Raw genomic sequence first — 20,650 nt, forward strand, 5'->3', positions numbered from 1 at the left:
GTAAGTGTTGATGGACACACAGAACTAAAGTAATTTTATTTGACATGATTGTCATGTTGACTAAGTAAATATAATTATCACATGGTCAGGACTGCTGTGATTAATGTCTCATTTTGTTTACACGATTTCACTGTAATTCACAAATGCCGAGGTGCTGCAGCAGGACAGTGTAGTACTTAAAAACTAAGTGAATTGTCTCCCGAGTCTGGCTTTAATACAGAAATGGAGTTTTATGGTAGCAGTTTCTGAACTACTCCGAACCAGGTAATATGTGCGCTTCTATGTAATATATTCTGAAATTATATTTATATTCTATATAATTGCCGGTATGTGGTTAGATACTGCATTTTCATTTTATCTAACATGTCATAATTATATGTTGGTCTATGTTGGGATCTTTAGAAATAGTGCAGATCAGATTTAAGTATCTCTTTGCAAACACATGCAGACTTACGAATGAGAGGAATCAGAGGTGCTTTTCAAGTAACAGTTGCTGGAATCAGGTTTTACTTTTTAACGCTTCTTAAGAGTAGCAGAGGTAGTTGCCACCCAGGCTGGCTAAAAAGTCATCACATGTTGCTGAGTATCATAAAAGTTCCTAGAAAAATGGCAATTAATTATTACTGGTTTTAGTGGGGGGTATTGCAGCTGCGTAATGAACCATGCCCCCGCCACCCCCAGCGAAGTGCTGCTGGTTTTGTGGGGCTGTGTGCTGTCTCGGTGCTATCGGGTGTGCTGAGCACCAGGTGTTTCCCCTCAGAGCTTTGTTTGTTAGGGGCCCTTGTTCTCTTTCCCGGCTGCCTTTGGTTGCTGACCTTCTGCTCGGCTGCCCTTGGAGGAAAGAAAAAGAAAGCTTAACTACAGTAGGGATTTGGGGCAGTGTGTTGGTTTACAGTGAGATCATATTTCTGAGTGACGTGATTCTGCGAATCGTTTCATTAATTGGAGTGGGACGTGGTGCTGTGAGCAGCGTTGCTGGTGTGTTTCGTTGGGGTAAGCCCTAATGTAAAACACTTGGCGCGGCGTCTTGTTGATTCTGCCGCGAGTTAAATCCCTGTGGTGGGAGTCGGATCGAAATGGCGACAGCAAATGTCCCAGCTGCTGTGTAATGGGTCACTGTTGCTGTGCTGGTAACGGTGTCGGGTGTGAATGGCCAGAGCGTGCTTACCACGGAACCTGCTCCTCGGGCGTAGCTGGTGAGTGCCGTGCCTCTGTTCCCGGTGTCTCGGACTAGAAGGCGATACAGCTTCAGGTTGGGGAGATAAACACGCTTGATTTTTAGTGAGCAAAGGAGCAAGAAGGTTGACTTTAACCATGATGTGCGTGTTTCCTGAATCAGCCACTCTGCTGCTCCAGATAAGAGGCTGGGAAAAAAGGCAACCGAGATACTTGAGGGAGTACGTGTGGAGGGGAGAGGTGCAGAGCCTTCCTGGTACATTAAGTCTTGAGGGCTACTCGCTGGCCTTGAGTTATTTTTATTCATTTTTTAGGGGGGGTTAATAGCCTGCATTCAGCCTTAGCGAAGAGCTGACCGTGCGTATGTACGAGACACTGCTGTCTAGCTGATGTGGCAGGTTTGTACCTCCGAGGGACCCAACTTCTGTCTGGAAGAGCTGACAGTAAGCCAGAAGAGAAACCCAGGTGGGTTTGAGGTGACTAAATGCCCTCTGGTATCTCCATATTGTCTCTCCTTCCGGTTCGTGGTGTTGGGAAGCTTCACCCTCTTGCTTTCGGTGTAGGCTGTAAGCAGAGTTAAGCTCTGCCAGACCTGCCTCTGCCTCTGCTTTGGATTGAGCTGGCTCTGAACATCTGGAGCTGCTTTTGCATGGTGTGGTTCAGCAGCGTTTGTGTTTCAGAATAGGCTGGTCCTCCACGGAGGTAACATGGACATTGCTCATCTGAATTATTTCCTGACCCACATACGCCAGATGCAGATGATGAAGAACTGGCAGTGTTTTTGTGAGTGAACTCCCAGATCCTTTGCTTCTATTTCTCTAGGGCTATGGCTGGTGAAGATATTTCCTGTCAAAAAATAGTAGCCTGCATCTGAAGGAGGGGGTGTCACAGTCTGAGCGCCCTTGCTGTTAAGCCTGTTGTGTTTCTGCTACGCGTGTGCAGTCTAGTGGTTGGAAGGAGCTGAAAATTGCTGCTTATAGAGTATTGTTTTAAGATGATCAATGATATGTCATAACAAGGAAAACAGATCATCCTAACAGGATTGCGTAGGTCAGCTGTGAACAGATGCTGGAGGGTGAAGGTGAGAATCTACTAAACCTGTGTGCACTGGGGCTAGGGTGGGTGTGTTATAGAAAATCAGGAAAAAACGGTGGTGGTAGGTTTGCATCCCAACAGAGTTTCTGTGCTAAGTTAGCTGAGAACCTCTGAAACATGGGATCACTGAACCAAATTGTAGGAAAAATAACACAGATTTTTAGCCAAGATCTGTTTAAAAAGATTCATTTGCACTTAACAGCTCGCGAGTATTAATCTGTACAGTTTGGAAAGAACCAAGTTCTGCCCTTTGTCAGAAGGCCAGTATTTGGGCAGAGTTAAATATGCTGAAATTGTGTCTTGGCCCAGAAGGCTAAGAAGCCAAGGGGTGAAAGCTGCAACAGCCAAGAAGCAGTCTAGCTTCGTTAGATTTTTTTTTAATAGTATATTTTATGTTCCTTCTTGTTCCAGCTTTGTAACGAAATGTATGTGTCCTGGTTTTGTCTGGGAGAGAGTTAATTTTCTTCCTCATAGCTGGTATGGTGCTGTGTTTTGGATTTAGCATGAGAATAATGTTGATAACACACTGATGTTTTAGTTGTTGCTAAGCAGTGTTTATACTAAGTCAAGGACTTTGCAGCTTCCCATGCTCTGCCAGCGAGGAGGTGCACAGGAGGCTGGGAGGGGGCACAGCCGGGACAGCTGACCCCAACTGCCCAAAGGGATGTTCCACACCATATGGCACCATGCCCAGCGTGTGAACTGGGGGGGCGGGTCGGGAGCAGTGATCACTGCTCAGGGGCTGGCTGGCTATCGGTTGGCGGTTGGTGAGTGGCTGTATCACTTATTTTTCCTGGGTTTTGTTCCTCTCTCTTTTTGCTTTCTTTCTCATTACAATTTATTATTATTATTATATTTCATTTATTAAAGTGTCACTTATCTCAACCCATGAGTTTTCTCACTTTTACTCTTCTGATTCTCTCCCCCATCCCACTGGGGGGATGTGGGTGAGCGAGCAGCTGAGTTCCCAGCTGGGGTTAAATCACAACAGTGTGCTTTTTGTACTCTGCTAGAATAACTTTTTATCCCCAAATATCAAAAGTAGCCCATGGAGATCTAGCGGGAGCTGGACTCTTTACCCTAGGGAACAGCAAATCTTCAGTGGTGTATAAGGATGAGCTCCCACAAACTCACATCCAGCTGTATTTTGGGGTTCTCTGGAGTTACGTTCTTCCCCATCAGTGCAGCGGGATTTGTCCTGTTGTCTGTAATGCCTGGTGAGGGGTTAGTAGAGAAGAGCATGCTTTGGCATCCACAGCTGCTTTCCTGGAAAGTATCAGAAAATGGATAGATGTATCATTTTGGGAATACCCTCTTGTATTACATCTGGTAAAGAATAAAAACATGTTGGTATTGCTGATCAAGATTATTCTTGTCCTTGTAAAGGAAAACCCAGAGGCTTTTAGCCCTGGTAGTGAACTTCTCATCAGGCAGTGTTCTGGTTTCAGCTGGGATAGAGTTAACTTTCTTCACAGTAGCTTGTATGAGGCTCTGTTTTGGATTTGTGCTGGAAACAGTGTTGATAATGCAGGGGTGTGTTAGTTACTGCGGGCAGGGCTTACACAGAGTCAAGGCCTTCTCTGCCTTTCACCCCACCCCACCAGCAAGTGGGCTGGGGGGGCACAAGGGGTTGGGAGGGGATGTGGCTGGGACAGTGACCCCAGCTGACCCCAGGGATGTCCCACACCATATGGTGTCATGCTCAGCACATAGAGGTGGGGGAAGGAGGAGGAAGGGGGGATGTTCGGAGTGGTGGCGTTTGTCTTCCCAAGTCACCGTTACGCGTGATGGAGCCCTTTTCTCCTGGGGATGGCTGAGCACCTCCTGCCCGTGGGAAGGAGTGCATGAATTCCTGGTTTTGCTTTGCTTGTGTCCACAGTGTTTGCTTTACCTATTAAACTGTCTTTATCTCAACCCACGAGTTTTCTGCCTTTTACCCTTCCGATTCTCTCCCCGTGCCACCGCAGCAGGGAGTGGGCGAGGGGCTGTGTGGGGCTGAGTTGCCGGCTGGGGTTAAACCCCAGGCAGGAATGGCTAAATGCTACATCCTTGGTACTCTACGAGTATATATTGCAAGGCTTTGGTCATTGTTACAAACCTTTACTTGGGCAAAGGTTCGTCTTGGCACAGTTAAACTGAAGGATTTATAGGTGATTATAACTAATAATAACTGATCTGGAAGTTCTTTTTTAGCAGTACGCGATGAAGATTAGTAGATATATCATAAGTGCTACTCTGGCAGCCAGCTTATAATTGTTCAAAGGATGGTTTTTAAATTGGCCATTTTGTGCAGAATGTTGGGAATGGGGGTGTTACACTTTTTTCAAGGCTTTGCACTAAGGATTTATGTTGAGCAATGGTGTTTGTCACACGCTTTCTAAGGGCTGGATCTTGGAAAGGCAGCCAGGTTCATTAGATGTACTGAAGCATAGCCTACTCTTTCTAATAATAAACACTGCCCCAGTGGTATAGGTAAGGGTAGCGGAGAAAATGTGTTTGAAAGGGAGAAACTGGAGAGATGGGGGGTGCGGGTGTGGGGGTGTGCGCCTGTGGAGTCTTTCACGTGTGATTTGGTGTCAGGTGGGTAGGAAAAATATTCTTGTGCTGCCATGCTGCAACAGGATGTCTCTTGAATCTACATTAAACACTGATCCAGCACCACACAGACTGGTTAAAGAACGGGTACCCTAAAAGTACAAGGCGCTATGACTATATACTCTGGAAAGATTCTTCCAAATGTTATTAGAAGACTAGTCCAATGATAACCTAATCCAACTCCCAAATGCAATTCTGGGATACTGAGGCTGTGGCCTCACGTGCAGCAGCAAGGTAGCTTAGGATGTGCTGTCATCTCTGTTGAGCCAGGATGGCTGTTTGTGGGGCTGTGCAGCGGGTCAGTCTGGGACCTGGTCCAGCAGAGCGCATCTCTCTGTTCCCTGGACAAGCTCTCTGACTTGATTCACTGCGCGCTTGTGAATCAGAAACCACCCTCCAGGGATGGGAACAATTCTGCATGGGGGAGGCAGCCTGAGCTGGCACTTCTCGGATGTGCTTGTGCATCCACAGCCTTCCAATGATTGCTAGAATTTCCTTGGCCTGTTTTCTGAACAAGATGCCTCTACAAAATAGTAAATCAGTTACTCTTGTTTTTACGCAGCCTGATTTTTCACCTAGAATGGGGTAGGTACGTATGCTTGAGCCACTGCTAGCTTGGGAGTTGTTGAACTGATGCAGAACAGCTGCATCAGACAGTGAGTAGAGACGCGGGAGAAAGGGGAAATATGCAGTTATGTTCTGTTTCATGTTTAATATCAGATTGTTAAGATATCGTTTTAAAAAGTCTAAAAGCTATCATGTTTAAAATCACTGTCAGCATCCCAACCCTAAAGGAGTTCCAGAGATGAGCTTGAGAACTCCATTAGGTATAAAAAAAAATCATGGCTCAATGAAGATTGATTTATTCATGTCACATCATAATCTCCCTTTTCCCTCTGAAACTCCACAAGCAATAAGTAAGATGCCCTTCTTCCTCTGGAGGATAAGATAACCCCATCAGCCTCTGCCTCCCCATCCCCAGCTGCCCCTCTCTTAGGTCACTGAAGCAATCAACATCATTCAACAGTTGTTATTCCTTTATCTTCACTCTTGAAGTTTAGCTCCTTTTCCAGACCCAGCGAGGACCTATTTGTCTACTCTTCAATGTAGCAGGGGCTGGTGTTCAAACCTCTCGTTACCTGCGTGCTCAAACAGCTGCTGGCTATACCACTGCCAGTTTATCCATAACACAGTTTTAAAGCTGTTTAAACCTTGTTGGCCTGTGTCTGAAGAGCCAGAAGGCTGCTGGATGTCTGTTGTCAGCTTGCAGTGTTGCTAGCTTCACACTCCAAACTGGAGGGGGGGGAAGTGCTCAAAGTCCTATCGAACAATACGGTCCCATTTGTTTTTTTCCCCCCCAATGTAAGCATGTATTATCACACGTGGTGGTTATTTGTGCTGCCCTGACTTGTCTGCACATCTAATACACGTCACCTTTGAAAACTTGAGCCACATCATGTGTCCAGGTTCTGCAGGAGCAGCAAGCTGTCTCGTTGGAGCTGTTGCAAAATGTCTCATTTATCTGAGCTATCTTGGCTTTTGAAGTGATTTTTCTCAAGACTTGCAGATGGAGTTGTAACAGCTAAATCTTTACCAGTTCTCTCCTCCTCCAGGCATGTCAGGTTATTGCTTTAGGTACATTTAAGCATAACAAGTTGCAACACTCCAATAGGAAAAATGTGCTCTTAGCAGCTGCTGAAACTTCATTTTCAATATATTCAGTCTTGTATAGACAATTCTGCCAGGTGAAGCATAAAAAAGTCCTGACTATTACCTATGTCTTAAATAGGTTGAAAGTCTCCTGAATGACATACAGAAAGTAGGTTTAAATCTCTTTTGTGTCACTGCTGAAAATCAGGTTTTAATTTTAGCACCTTAATTGGGACTACTTAGCTTTGGAGTTATTCTTCAGCTGTAGGATTATGCAAATAAAAATGTCACATTCTGGTTACTGATACTGTAGTCTCTGAGGCCGTTATTCTGGGGCAGGGTGGTGGTGGTTGCTTTTGAGCTAGGCCATGATAATTACCGGAAGGATTGTTCTAATACCTGTATCTTAACTACAATTTGCCATTTCTTTTCTGTATGTTAATGCCAGTGTGTTTTGCTATGTTTTCTGGACTGCTGGAGTTGCAAATATGCTTAGAAAGAAAAATAGATGTAAATTCAGCTAATCAGTTACTGTGCATCTATAGGCACAAAGGGTTTGTGGTTTAGTCATGGCACAACATTTGAACTTCTGAATGTTTAGCTCCAGCTTTGGATGAAACAGCAGGATGCATGAAAGAACAGAAAAGTAAGCACTTCCTCCTGTTAATTTACCTGTACATTTGCTTGCTTGTGTGTGTTTGATGGGTTGCGTTCTGGGTTTTTGAATTTTTTTTTCTTTGCTTGCATAAGAGAGGTTTTCATTTTCTTGCACTGTTGTGTGGGTCTGAACAGGGGTTTTTTTATTTCATTTTATAGGGGGAAAATGGCCCAAGCTACCACACCAGCAGCGTCCATCCATGATGAGGACTCTTCTGAAAGCAGAATGGTGGTTACATTCCTCATGTCAGCGCTTGAGTCAATGGTTAGTAGAGAAGTTGAGCAGCTGTGTCATAGCTCTGTCTTGGCAAGTGCAGGATTACACCAATACAGTGCCTCCCGTTGGGGAGGAGGAAAGGTTTAATGTTATATTTTTACCTGATCGTGTGCTGTCCAACCAGCTGTAACTCTGTCTCTTTGCTTGTGGAAAATTGTGCTAACAGCGTCTTGTTTCTTGTTGTGGTGTCGTTGTTTTAAAAATTATTTTGTCAAATAAACAAATGGGAAGTATTTCTTGATGGCTCGGGTGGAGTGTGGTTGAAAGGCAAGAGTATGTTCTAGTCTTTGTCATCTGTAATATAGAGTGAATAAGTGGCCTCGAGGCTAATGCCTTGTCCTCAGCTGCTGCACCAGTTCCACAAAACTTGTTCAGAAAATTATTTTCTTTAAGTTGGCATATCACCTGCTTTGTAGAAGTTATTTGATTGTGTGGTGGGGTTTAAGGTTGGCCAGGGCTGTGAGCAGAAATGCCTGTCCTGTTTCCTTAAAGTTGAGGCACTGCCAAATATTTGGTTCTTTAAAATTGTTTTCTTAAATGATAACAAAGAACATAAATTCTTTTCAACAATGAAACTTTGAATGGGATGGTTATAAGATAATTGCTTGCAAGCCTTTTTTCCTAACAAGGGTATATTTGGTTCGTAAAAGCTTCGTGTCGCTTTTTCCTCTCGTGCTGCAGTTGTTGGTGTCTTTATAGGCTGCAGCAAACCCTGATCTGAGTTCCTAGGAGAAACAGACTTTCTGTGATCGCTTTTTGACGATGTCACTAATTTTCCTAGGACCTTTGCTCTCTCCTTGTGCCGAAGGCTTCCTGCCTTACTTTGCCAGAAACTTCTCCCAGCAGAGCGCGCGCAGGTGTTCGCAGGGGAGGTGCAGTCCTGCTCAGGAGGAACTCACCTGCGCACAGCAGGCAGGACAAGGCAGGCGGCAGGCAGCCTTCCCGCTTGCAGCCACACCTTCGGAATAGGACGTGTTGTGTGATAAGTGTGCTGCGAGTGCTGTGTTGAAAGTTGGAGTAAGGCATTCAATATGATTATCTAATAAGGAAGTGATAATTACGCATGGATTGATGTCATAAATCATTTTAATTAAAAACAGTGCAATCTCTGAGTCTAGACAAGGTCTTAATTTCGCTAATGCATCCACAGTGCTTTTAAGATTCCTGATGAAAAGCACTCCTGATGTATAAATTATCCTTTGCTAATGGCCGATGTTACGTTACTCGCAGTACCTTCTGAAGGATGGATGCTGGCAGCAGAAGTAATAACTGTTTTTACATGATACCACATAAATTTCTATTAACTGTACTCTTAACTATGGTAATAAAAGCTGTTTTTTCTTTATAGTGTAAAGAACTTGCCAAGTCCAAGGCAGAAGTTGCCTGTATTGCTGTATATGAAACAGATGTGTTTGTAGTTGGAACTGAGAGAGGAAGAGCCTTTGTCAATTCCAGGAAAGATTTTCAGAAGGATTTTGTTAAATACTGTAAGTTTCAATGTTTTTATTCTTGTATTTCACAAGCTGCTCAATATGTATTGTATAATACTAATAACTTTGGGGCGCAAAGTTCTGTATATCGTGGCTACATGCTATAATTACATTGGCTATGACAAAACCAGCTCTTTAAGAACATGAAAATGATCAGTAACAGTCGTCTTGTTTGGAGTGTTATTTCAACTGTGTCAGGAAATGTTCATTTTCTCTTAGATAATGTGACAGACTAGTACAATAAGAAGTATTAGACTGTCCACCCTCACAACACATCCTGCGTTTCCTAGTGCATGTTAATTTTCCTTTGCATCCCCTCCATCAAGTCTTTTTTTCTACTTGTGAAGGCTGGGTGGGACATTGAACAGGTAGCAGACTACTTCTGCCAGCTCAGATGGTCCTGGTTCTTCAGATCACTCCATGCGTTATTAAAGCAGGTGCACATTGTTGGCAAGATATTTTTTGTGTCGTTTTTATGACTGTTATTTAGTAGACAGAAATATGTCTACACAATAATGATTCAAATTACATCTGCATTACTCTTGTACCCCTTTAAGTACATCTAGGGTGTGTTTTCTGTTTAGTTTTGTTTTTATAGTAAACCAGTGAGACTTCTGTGTTCATAAAACATGGTCTGTCAGGTACAGGACAGTATTTTTAGGAGTTAGGTTTCAAAGATTCAGTGACTCTTGGGAGAATTGATGTGCTCATTTAGGAAAGTGTTGTTGATGGACGCTTTTAATCAATAACGGAATGTATGTTTACCTACCTAGGGAAGGGGAGAAGATGCAGGTCAAAAGCAGAGTATGAGAGAAGAATCAGTCTGGGGGAGTTTCAGAGCAACAGCTGTAAAATGTTCTGGCTTGACTAATTAAATACTGCTTGGAAAGCAACTATGTTTAGTCTGTAACAGAAACATGCTTGTGCTGCTAGCTAAAATTCTCCTGGGGGTTTCGTCTCACGGGCATTTGTCCGTGGTGGGGCTCTGGATTTTTGTCTCTGTCCTTGCTTGGACGGTGACTTTCTATGTGTGTAAGTATATTTACTCTAAGGAAAGTCACCACAAACCATGTTGCGTTGTAACAGGTTACTGATACCAAAATGCAGAATTATGACCTCACTGAAGAATCAAGTGCAAGATGGATCAATTTATTTCTTACAGGGGAAGTCTTCTGATACTGGTATTTATGAAAACTTTTAGCTGAATAATGGGGGGGAGTTCAGTTCTTCACCTGATTTCTTTTTTTTTGTTGCTGTTTGTTGAAGGGCTTCCCTGAGGTCCTAGCTACTTAGCTTTATTGCCACGTGGTGGTATCCTGTGCCCTGATATACTGGAGAATTTGTATACTGGGCATACCTATTGGCAGGGAGTCTGAGATAACTGGGATCTGATGTTTGATCTCCCTGGCTAGATCTGTATTTCTGGTTCTGTACTGTGGGAAGTACTGCCTTCTCATCCGTGCTTGTGTTTAACTGTATCAGATGTGGTTCCACGTGGTTAAATGTTACTTTAGTTCTGATAATCCTCATTCTTTGCTTTATTCCAGTTACAAGATGCTTGTTCTTGGGCAGGGTTTTTGTACTGTCAGGCCAATGACATTAAACAATACCCACTTTGAAAACAATGTTTTCATTATGCTTCTTGCAGCACTTCATGGTGTAGATCTGTGTGAATAAAGCCAACTAACCTCAGTCATCGCTTTCATGGTTTCACTAAGTGCGTATCCCCCGTACTTTCTAGGGAGTTCGGATACTGGAGGTAGTTTTCTCCTGTTACTGACAAAGATTCCAGAAAACTTGACTTCAAAACTCTAATTTTTAGGAATAATAGCATTACATATTCCTGACGATGGTGATTCCATCACTGCCTTTGACAACTTTGAAGTCTTGATGAAGTTTATAGTGTAATATCTTTTGATCTAAAACTTAGAATGGTGGAGGCAACGGCTCCTTTCCCCTCACACCTTGTTTCTTCAGTTAAATATGAAAGCTAGCAATAGGCAGTGTTACCTGCAATTTTAGTAGATGTTTTGAAAAAATCCAGGAAGGCCACAGTTCTGTGTGTTTTTAATAAGTTACAGTTGGGCTTTTTTTGTTCCTTTATGATTAATAACGGCTTCTGGGAGATTCTTACATTGCTGTTAGAATTAAACCGTTAAAAATTCAGCTGTAATGTCGGTCTCTGCAACGTGTGGTGCTGACAGTGTTGAGAATTAGCTCTCCGCTTGTATATAAGAGGTTTATGAAGGAAGTAGCATGTACACTTTCTAGCAGTATAGGACTGCTAAAAATAACAGCGGTTCAGTGAAAGCGGCACTGGCGTTTGGTTTCTTGTGACTTTCATTCATGACTTTCACCCACATGGGTTCCCTAATGCCTAGCTGCAGGGGAAGGAGGAGCCCTGCGCCTATGTCGTGTGCCTTAAGAAAATGCGTTAGAAACAAATTATAGCAATGCTTTTTTTTAATGTTAGTATGGGTTGTGTAGCGAGTGTTGAAGAACCAGTCAGCAGGCATTAATTATTTAAAATTGGGTCAGATAATATATTATTCGGAACTGTGCTTTATTAATATGACTGTAAGCCCAATGTTACAGTGAAATGGTACGTTTTAATCAATGTAGAACTGTGTGTTTGTACGCATAACATGTAGCTTAGGTAACCTGCAGTGTCAGTTACACTAAGTCCGTGTAAATTTTCATTGTACATAAAAAGAGTGTATTCTTCAGGTGCCTGCTCACATTCAGAATACGGACAAGCATGGATACTTGTGCACTGTAAGCAATCAAGATCATACAGGTCTTGCCCTACCAGTACCTCTTTGTTTTAGTGGCTGTTCCCTGTAGAAGTGTCTGGTGCGGTCCTCAGTTCCTCTTGGATGGCCTCGGCAAGATGATGTGCCTCCTTGCGTCCTGGATTGCTGTGGAGTTGTGGGTTATCAGCCCTCCTCAATGGGAGATTTATTCCTGGGGTGTCTCAGGAATGCTCTTCCCTTGATGTATTCATCTTTGTCATCTTGGCAGTTTCCCTTGAGGTTTGGTCAAGGTTTGGTATCAGCTCTGTGGAATTCGTTCCCATTTGAATGGAGCTGGAGGATGTTTATAAACCAACAAACAAAAAAAAAACCCAGAAGAGGCATCGCCATTCCCAGGTTGTATTTGCCTGTCAGAAGTGAACTTTCAGAAGAACTTCCTGACTCAGAAGCACCTTTTCGGATGTCTGCTCTGGGCTTTGAAAGAGATTTACCCAGCACTGTGCGGTCCATCCCATCTGCCAAGGAGCTGATTGTTCTCCGAGAATCCTGGTTGCCTCTGCTAGCATTTCCACCGGTACTGGCTGTTGCACCACCGGTATGTAGGTTGCACAGAAGTGTAATCCTGCTAGTTGTGCAACTTTCTGTCAGCTCTCCTAGTCACACTGCTTTTTCCTTCTTTGGTGCCAGGGCTCTGGGCTCACTTGCCGGAGGTGGGGCTGCCTTGCACCTGTGGATGGTTCATCTTGGATGATAGGTCCTTTATTTTTAGGACCCTTCGTTTTCCTTCTGGTGGCCTCAGGTATCCATGCTGATCTTAACAATGCTTCTCGTAAGGGCCAGAGTTTGGCTTCAGGTCCTGCTAGAGGCTTTGGCCTGGCATCTTTCAGTCTTACCTGTACCTCCATGTCCATCCAGCTACAGGTTGCAAGAACTGCTTGTACCTTCAAGAATGCTCAGAATCCGAGTGTTTTTGAGGGTCACGGCTGTTCCGCCTGCTTGTGATGAATGAATGGCACATGATACTCCAAAGGCCTTATGGGCAAGATTGCTTAGGTTTGGTCCTCAATATCTTTGGTATGTGGGTTATTCTTCCCTTTTGGATATCCTCCATCAACTGCAGGCGAGTAAAATGATGCTTCCCATAAACTAGGCTACTGTGGATCTGCCTGAAGATCTGAGGCTAGGCTTCTGTCTCATCGAATCCTTCTGGCCTCTGAGCAAATAGAATTATCAGGTTTTCTGGGGAATTATTCTTCTGACATTGTGCTCCTTTATCTCTTTGACTCTGTAACTAATGTAGTGCTTCAGCAGTTTAGAGGGGGGTGGAAAAAGGAAACAAAACCAGAAACCTGGAAGGCTAGACTTTACTGTTTTAAAAAACAAAACAAACCAAACTTGAAACTGGCAAGTCTCTGACTGGATTGGCAACTGTTGGACTATTTTGGCCTGCTCTAATTTCCATCTGAATAGGTGAAATTGGCATTTACGGGCTTGTAGTAACTTGTTCCTGTAGTCTAGAGAGAGCATCTCTGGCTGAAGTTATACCATATCTAGGGTCTTGCTATGGTAGATGCTGGCTTCCTACTCCATAGCTGTAATTATGACTATGCAGTGACTGTCCTCACTTCAGGTTTTGGCTTCCACGGAAGCTGTTCACTGTGCACCTCCTTTTCTCTGTAGAAAATGAGCTTTTTAGCTTAATAGCAAAGAAGGGTTCAAATGCGCAAAACGACTGTAGAGCAGTGGTTTGGTCTTTAAGGATGTGCAAATGGGATTCTGAGTAGTCAGTCTGTAGATCACACCTACGCTGGGGAGCGTCAGTCTACTTCACCCCTAGCTGTTCATCCCCGTAGGCTAGAGGATGCCTGTGTGGGATTAAAGCAAACCTGTTGACTGCCTAGACCTTCTTTTCCGGGCAGCGTCTTCCCAGCTATGCCAAAGCGGTACAGCTCGCTCCTGTCTTTGCTTTCAGTGGCAGAGTTTTGCTAGGCTGGGTGCTGTCTGTGCTGGATGCCAGAGGTGGAAACTGCCATGACGCAGCTTTCCCCTCTTTGCTTGCTTTCCTGATCTGTTTCTAGGGATTCTTCTCAGGGAATCTTACTTTTGCTGTTCTCTGGGTGACAGAACTAGTTTGTTCTTACATTAAAGGTTAATGTTTAGACCATGACTGCACAGGACAGAGCTACTCAGATGTTCCGAGCAGCACAGCAAAAGGGCTGTCAGTGAATGTAGCTTCGGGCTGTTCAGTGGTATCACGTACGCAGCGCTGGGATCCTGGGCAGCTGGAAGGCAGTCTGAATGCTCCGGATACGCTTTCATCAGAAGCGATGGCTTTGCTCAGTTCAAGAGATCTCGCTAGCAGTGAACACGAGCTCTGTGGCTGCTGTCTACACCAGGACTTCCCTTCAGAGGAATTTGTGGCACTTGTTGGACTCGTCCCCCATGGAAAAGTGCATATGGACACTAGAGCCTTACAGTCCAGCTGTTTGAAGGCAGCAGCTTCCTTTGTTTGCCTGTCATAACCTGTCTTAACGCTGTTCCCTACTGACAAGAGGTACGTGCACTCCAAGTTGCCCGACTAAAAGTGTTTTTTTCAAACTAGAAGTATGAATTAAAATAGTCAATACTTCACTTGCAATTGAGGTTTAAAAAAATGTTAATATTCTCCATTGCATCACCACAGGTGCAATTAGTTCCAATATTGGCAATAATAAAATCGATGCTACCAACAGGGCCAGATCTCCAAAGCAACTTAGGTACATGAAAATCTAGAGGAAAGCTTCTGAAAGTCTCCATGACATCTACTTGTAGGCATCTAAATAGCTCATAAATCAGTATTTTTGTCTTAAACTGCGTTCTCTTTGTAGGTGACGATATCAAAAAAGCATGGTGTAGGAATCCCTATCTTCAGTATTTTTTTAACCAGAGCTCAGTAAAGTGTATAGCATATTGGTATAAATATAAATTGTAACACGCTGAAGCTCTGATTGGCATGTCTTCCTGCTTTCTTTCATTTTTCTAAGGGGTGAAGCTATTCACGTGTTCGATCCTGTCTGTCTGTTGTCTCTACTGTCACTATCAGCAGTGCAGAACTGGGTGTGATATTGCAGGCCTGAGAGCATCGTGCGCAGATCCTGCGTTTAGAAGATAGGTGGAAGCCAAGCTACAGTGGTGTGAATATTTTATTAATTCAGTAGCTCTGTGTTAATTTTAGACTTGCGCTTAAAAATATCTTTGATTAAATCTGCTGAGATAGACCCTGATGCTGCAGCTTACTAGTTGGTGCGTGTACTGTTCTACCCGTCTGGAGGTAGTCCTTTCATGGTACCTGATTTCGATGCTCTGGTAGTGCTGTAAATAAAGCATTAATACAGTTGACTGACTTCTTCCTTACTATTGTGATTACCTCTGATTATATTCTGTATATCGTTCTTGTCATGCCTGTAGTAATTCAGAAGCAGTATCTAAATGGGGTGTTTAACTTTTCGGCTCTAAGGTGGAAGGTCTTGGACTTGAAATTCAGTACAGGCTGAATCCTCTGACCTCGATGGAAGCAGCCTAATACTTCTTCAGTATTACTCTAACAACACAGGTTATTAGCGGGTCTAACTGCTATTGATAGTGTGTATTAGTCCTTGTTATAATATCAAAAGGACAATCTTCATCATCTTCGTCTCTGGTTATGTGCTATGGTATTATAGTGAAAATACCATTCTGTAACTAGCCGACATCTTTTTATGTTGCTCAGAGGCTAATCCCTTGGCACTAATGCAGCTAGTTGAAAAAAACCAGTTCTTTTTGATGGCGATGTGGTAGTGTGGAAACTGGTTTCCTACAGTCATTTTCTTTGGCCCTAAACGGTTCTGTGGCCAGCTGAGACTTCTGTGGCTTTTGCTGCTCCTGAAGCTACAGAATATTTTGGATGAGAAAGGAGCCATTAAATCGTAGACATAAATAGTAAATGAAAGAAAAACAATCAGAGCCAAGGAGAGGATTAGTCCTGACAAAACACTCCTGGAGTTGCATGCATGCCATTGCTAATCTGTTACCTATTTTAAATGCAAATATAGGGGACTATATCTGATTCTTGCTTTAGCTTTGGTCTTCCAGCGCACTTCAGAAAGGGTACACTTTACAGAATGTGTAGCAGGAAAAAAGGATGTAGGAATAGTTGCTTTGTAAAGCTGTGACTGTCAGGATGCTTTCCTGTTGCCAAGCCAGAGCTGTTTTACATGTCTGTAGCTCTCAACCTCTTTTTTTTTCATGCCAGATTTCCTTCCAGCTATTTGGGAGTGGCCTCTTTAAAGCAACCTCTGGTAAATGCTTTTTCTGTTTGAGTATCTGCTGGAACAGGCTCTTCCCTGTCACTTCTAATGGGAATTTACTCAGCTGTGGCTCTCTGCCTTCCTGAGTTGTTCACTTGCGTTTTTGCAGCAGGTGACTTGGACTAATGTGTACTTCTGCACCTTGTAAGACCAGAAGCGGTGGATGGCTGCGCCTGGCCATGCTGGCTGCAGCCCATCACTGTTGCTCACACTAATCACACTGGCAAACGTGATGTATTTACTCCCCCCGTGTCTGTCACTTGGGGGTTAAGACCTTGCATCTCCACTGGTGGAAGGGATGGCGTGAGTGTTCCCTTGCCCATTGTATGTTACACGAGCCAGGTTGCGTCGGGCCTCTTCAGTGATGTGGTAATGCTAACCTGGCCGCTCTGCCTGGGGCTGGCGAGGAATAGTTTCATAATCCTTTTTGCTCGGGAGAGTTGTGGGCATGGTAACTGCTGCCTTCTTGTGCTATCGCCTTTCCCGTTCTTCTGCAGCTCTCTGCGTAAGACGGGTCTTCTGCACTTGTGCCCAGGCCTCTGTGTGACTGTGAAACCTTAGCACTGTGATTTAGTTCTGGGGGTCCCCATCTCCCTAGGATGCTACGAAGATGGCTGGAGTGCCCTGATTGCTAAAGCTTATGGGGTATCTTCATTTATTTCACAAAAAGCACGAAGCTTCAGATGTCCCGGCTGGAGAGCTAGGACCCTTTGCTACATACATTGTGACTACCTCCAGCACTCGGGGCTTCTCCTTTCCCAGTCTCTAAAGTATTTACATTGCCCTCTGTGCTCTTACCGGAAGCACTAGTTCATATTTTGCATTTTTTCCTGCCCCGCCTGTAGTTTTTGAGGGAGTTTTTCTGTTGCGGTTGTAACTGCCTGATAAATTAACTGCCTGGTGTTCATTCTGGGAGTCCCCGATAGCTTTTTTTAATTTCGTTTCAATCACTTTGTTTTTTATTTGCAAAATGTAGCTACGAGTTAAAGCATCTACCCTTAAAGACTTGGTGAGTTTCTTCCTAATAAATCATGTGCTTAGGAATTAGTTTAAAGATAACATTCCTAGCACTCGCCAAACAGTTGCAGTTACATGTAATAACAATAAAATCCAAAGCAATCAGCCCTGTCTTACTGAGAACTGCTTTTTTTGTCATCGCTGTTGCCATCTGAGCTCACGTAAATGGCTCAGCTTACAGTCCCCTTCTGCTAATCTTTTGAAATGCTAATAATGTAATTTTTGAGCTGTCCCATGCTGCATATTTCTCACATTAATATGTGTTCATTAGCTGAACCCTGCATTAATAGCCTAGATCATTGTGAAAGACATGGATTTAATTCTCCTATCTTTTAGTGATATTTGTGGCCTGCTATACTCTTTCTCTTCTACCACTGTTCTCATTTCCTTCTTTTTTTTTTTTTTCCCCAACTTCCTAGGCTGGGAAAAGGGCTTTACAGGAAGTGGGTGGTGGCCGGCCCTGGCTAGCCATGCATTTTTTAATGGTCTCCTTTGCAGCCCCTTTTCATGGTATTAAGGGTGAATTAATCTGTTTTTCTTAAGTTTTATGTTACTGGCAGTTTTCCTTCTTTTACAAGTTCTCAAAATGAAGAAGAAATGCATTTTCAAAGCTTCCGTTACATAGTTAGACGCAAGTTACTTGTAAAGAGTTTTATAAGATCACTTTCTACCTCCCTTCCTCAGGGGTGCTTCCTTTGCTTTCATCGTCTGCCTCTCTGGCTCCAGAAACAGGCTCTTGCAGGTTGAGTGCCATTCGGATCTTCATCCGTGCCCTGCCTACCTCCGAGCTCCATGCTGTTTTTCTGGGTGTATTTCAGATTTGGGTATCTGGCCTCTTTTACAGCCTTATTAGAGCTGGGTTGCTTGGCATGATTGTCAGAAACTTTTCATGTTCTGTCTCTGCCTAGCCAGGTAAGGGGAATCTAACAGCTAAAACACTTGCTAAGAAAGTTCAGTCACATTTCAGTGGAGACCACCCCTCTGCTCCCTCAGAGTCGCAAACAAACAGAAAATTACTGTAGATTGCCCATCTTTTTGAAACTCATTAGCTCCTAAATGCTGCCTCAGGTGATTTGCTTTTCTTGTGGTTTAAGTGATCCTTTGATAATCATAAAATGATTTTTCTTTAATTTGAGGTTATTGTCCAATTTCCTGAACTGTAAAACTGGATGGCCTTAAAAAGCTCACAGGTGAACTGGGTTGATGCATTGTAAAGCAAAGCAAAACACTTAGCCACACACACATCCTTTCCCTCTTTCCTTGCTCATAGTTATTTTCAGAGAGTAATTTCCCTTAAGCACAAATGATAAAATGTATGTACATGGGTGTTGTCACCAAATAATTGTTGCCTTTAGGTTGCTTCTCGGAGTGTCTGTGCAGGGGTGATGTTCATACTCTTAGAATCACTCCTTGGCTTTCTGTACGTGGGGGAATTAAAACCACCTGATTAAAAAACCTTCTATTGTTGTAAGATGCCTTATGTACCATGGGACTGACAGCTCTTTTGCTAGAGAAGTGTTGAGCTCCATCAGCTTCAGATAGTGAATTCATCATCTTTTCTCTGTTGTTCTTGTAGCATCTCATCTTCAGGTCACATTTCTGAGGAAAGCTCAATTAAGTAAACTGTTTATCTGCTAAAGCTTGATTTTTGTGTCTTTGCCGAGATGTGGTCGGTGCTGGTTTTGTCACTTGTCTGCAGCATGACCCAGCGGGACGGGCTCCGCTCCGCGGGAGAAATGCAGCCTGCCTCCTCCAAAAGGCAGCTTTCCCCTTACTTCTGAGTCAAGTGCTTTGAAGACAGGCACTCTTTATGGCCTGATTTAGTCTGCTGCGCTCAGGCCATGCTTTAGCGGATCTTCGGAATAGGTGTTGTATAACACTGCTGAGCTGTAACTCTCTTCATCAATTCATAACAGCATCTCTTTAAGGCAGGAAGCTGGAGAGTCTGCCCATACAGCGGTCGGGGTGTAGCTATCTAATTGCTGCCCTGCAATAAGAAGAAAATTGCTGAATTAAAATTTGATTGTTCCAAGTATTCCATTTTTTGTTCCATCACAAAAAAATTTGTAAGCTTTTTTTGTTTTAAATTTAAAGCAGTCTATTAATTTTATAGTCTACTTATTTTATAAGGATGATGGCAGCTGAGAGATCCCTTTTCTAGCCAAGCAGTAGGCCAGACTGTCAAACCCAGTCTGCTGATGGTCAGGACGGGTAAGAGGAAAGGTTCAGAATAACCAAAACAGCTGGATAGTGCAAGGAGTAAGAGACACTCAGCCATATATGGCCTCTCAGTGCAAAAGGAGGATTGTTAGGAGTTGGTTCATTTTAGTCCCGCTGAATCTGGAGTAACTTCTGCAGAGTGACTAGGACAATCCTGCAGTGCACTCCCAGCTGTGTAGAATGCAACCGTTCCTCACCCTTCCTCAGCCATTTACCATGTAAACGCGTCCCCTCACCCCTCTTCCCTGCCAGCTCTTGTTGCACATGTCCCAGGTCTCCCCACCCAGACATAGCCTGGATCCTGCTGGGTGCTCCACTAAATGCGACGAGTGCTTCGGCAGAGCCTGAGAGTTGTGTAGCCTCCGAGATGTGTCTGTCAGTGCTGCCCGGAGGAGACGAAGGGCTGCTAGTTTTGATCAGTTGTGCAGAGCTCTTCTAAATCTTGCTGTCTTTGAGGCTTGGTTTTGTTTGTCAGAAGTTGGCCAGCAAACAAGGGAGAGATTAGGGAGGCAGATATGTAATGTGAGCTCGAGAAAATGGATGAAAATTATGTAATGAAAAACAAGGATAAGGGGTTTCTTCTAGCTAAGAAGGAAAATGTCTATTTTCTTGTCTGCTTTTCATTTTAATGGGAAGCAAGCAGTGTTGTCATTTTTGTTTTGCTTATTATTTTTAGAAAGTGTGGGTACACTTTTGAGCAGCTACTGGCAGTAAAGTCGTTTTCAGTGAATCAGTCTCTTATGTGGAAAAAAAAACCACCCAAAAAGCAACATTGTGTGTAGCTATAAATGGGAACTGCTGTCTCTTATCCCTGAGTCTCCAGGAAACCTTATCAACTGTCATTAACTAAACCCCTGTGTTATGGGCAAATAATAATCCATTTTTGCATTACTTCTGTGTTATGGTAGGCACTGTGATATTGCAGAGAAAGCAAAAGTTTCAGGCCTGAAGAGCTGGAGAGCTAAATGTCGCATGGGGGTGGGTTTCCAGGGCACAAAGCAGATGTGTGATCTATAGAGGAAGGAACAGGTTCTCTTTTAAATGAAGATACACGTTTTTAAAATAAATGCATTTGTACTAAAAGCGTTGCTGCTTCAGCTCATTTCACAACTGATTTGTAATCGTCTGTTCAAACTGATGTTTGTTTTCTCATATTGGCCTAGAATTACGATGCCAGCAGTACTGGTAATGCAAATCACAGCGTTTCAGACTTACCGCTGTGCTTGCTCACAGTGAAGTCACGATACAGCTTCAGCACTGATTGTTCTCCTGCACGTAGGAACATAGATCTTTTTATTCCATGTGCAGAATATCTTTGCTGTTCTCCCCGATTTTTGCTGGGTGATTCTCAGTAAATCTTTGCAAGAACTGAATAAGGAAGGAAGTCTGCCACCT

General features: G+C 43.5%; 1 protein-coding gene across 8 annotated transcripts in view; it reads left to right on the forward strand.

Moving 5' to 3' along the window:
* Nucleotides 1–20,650, forward strand: part of GTF2I (general transcription factor IIi) — a 77,907-nt gene that overhangs the window by 2,734 nt on the left and 54,523 nt on the right. For 2 of the 8 annotated variants that reach the window (XM_064467970.1, XM_064467963.1), the window contains exons 1-3: nt 1,072–1,196; nt 7,333–7,438; nt 8,799–8,937. In XM_064467970.1, coding sequence (XP_064324040.1) covers nt 1,150–1,196; nt 7,333–7,438; nt 8,799–8,937 — 292 coding nt within the window. In that variant the 5' untranslated portion in view covers nt 1,072–1,149. Of the gene's footprint in view, nt 1–1,071; nt 1,197–7,332; nt 7,439–8,798; nt 8,938–20,650 lie in introns of those variants that run through there. The other 6 variants (XM_064467962.1, XM_064467968.1, XM_064467965.1 and 3 more) reach the window with 4 other exon arrangements.

This window comes from Phalacrocorax carbo, chromosome 17, assembly GCF_963921805.1.
Source record: "Phalacrocorax carbo chromosome 17, bPhaCar2.1, whole genome shotgun sequence".
Classification (NCBI taxonomy): Eukaryota; Metazoa; Chordata; class Aves; order Suliformes; family Phalacrocoracidae; genus Phalacrocorax; species Phalacrocorax carbo.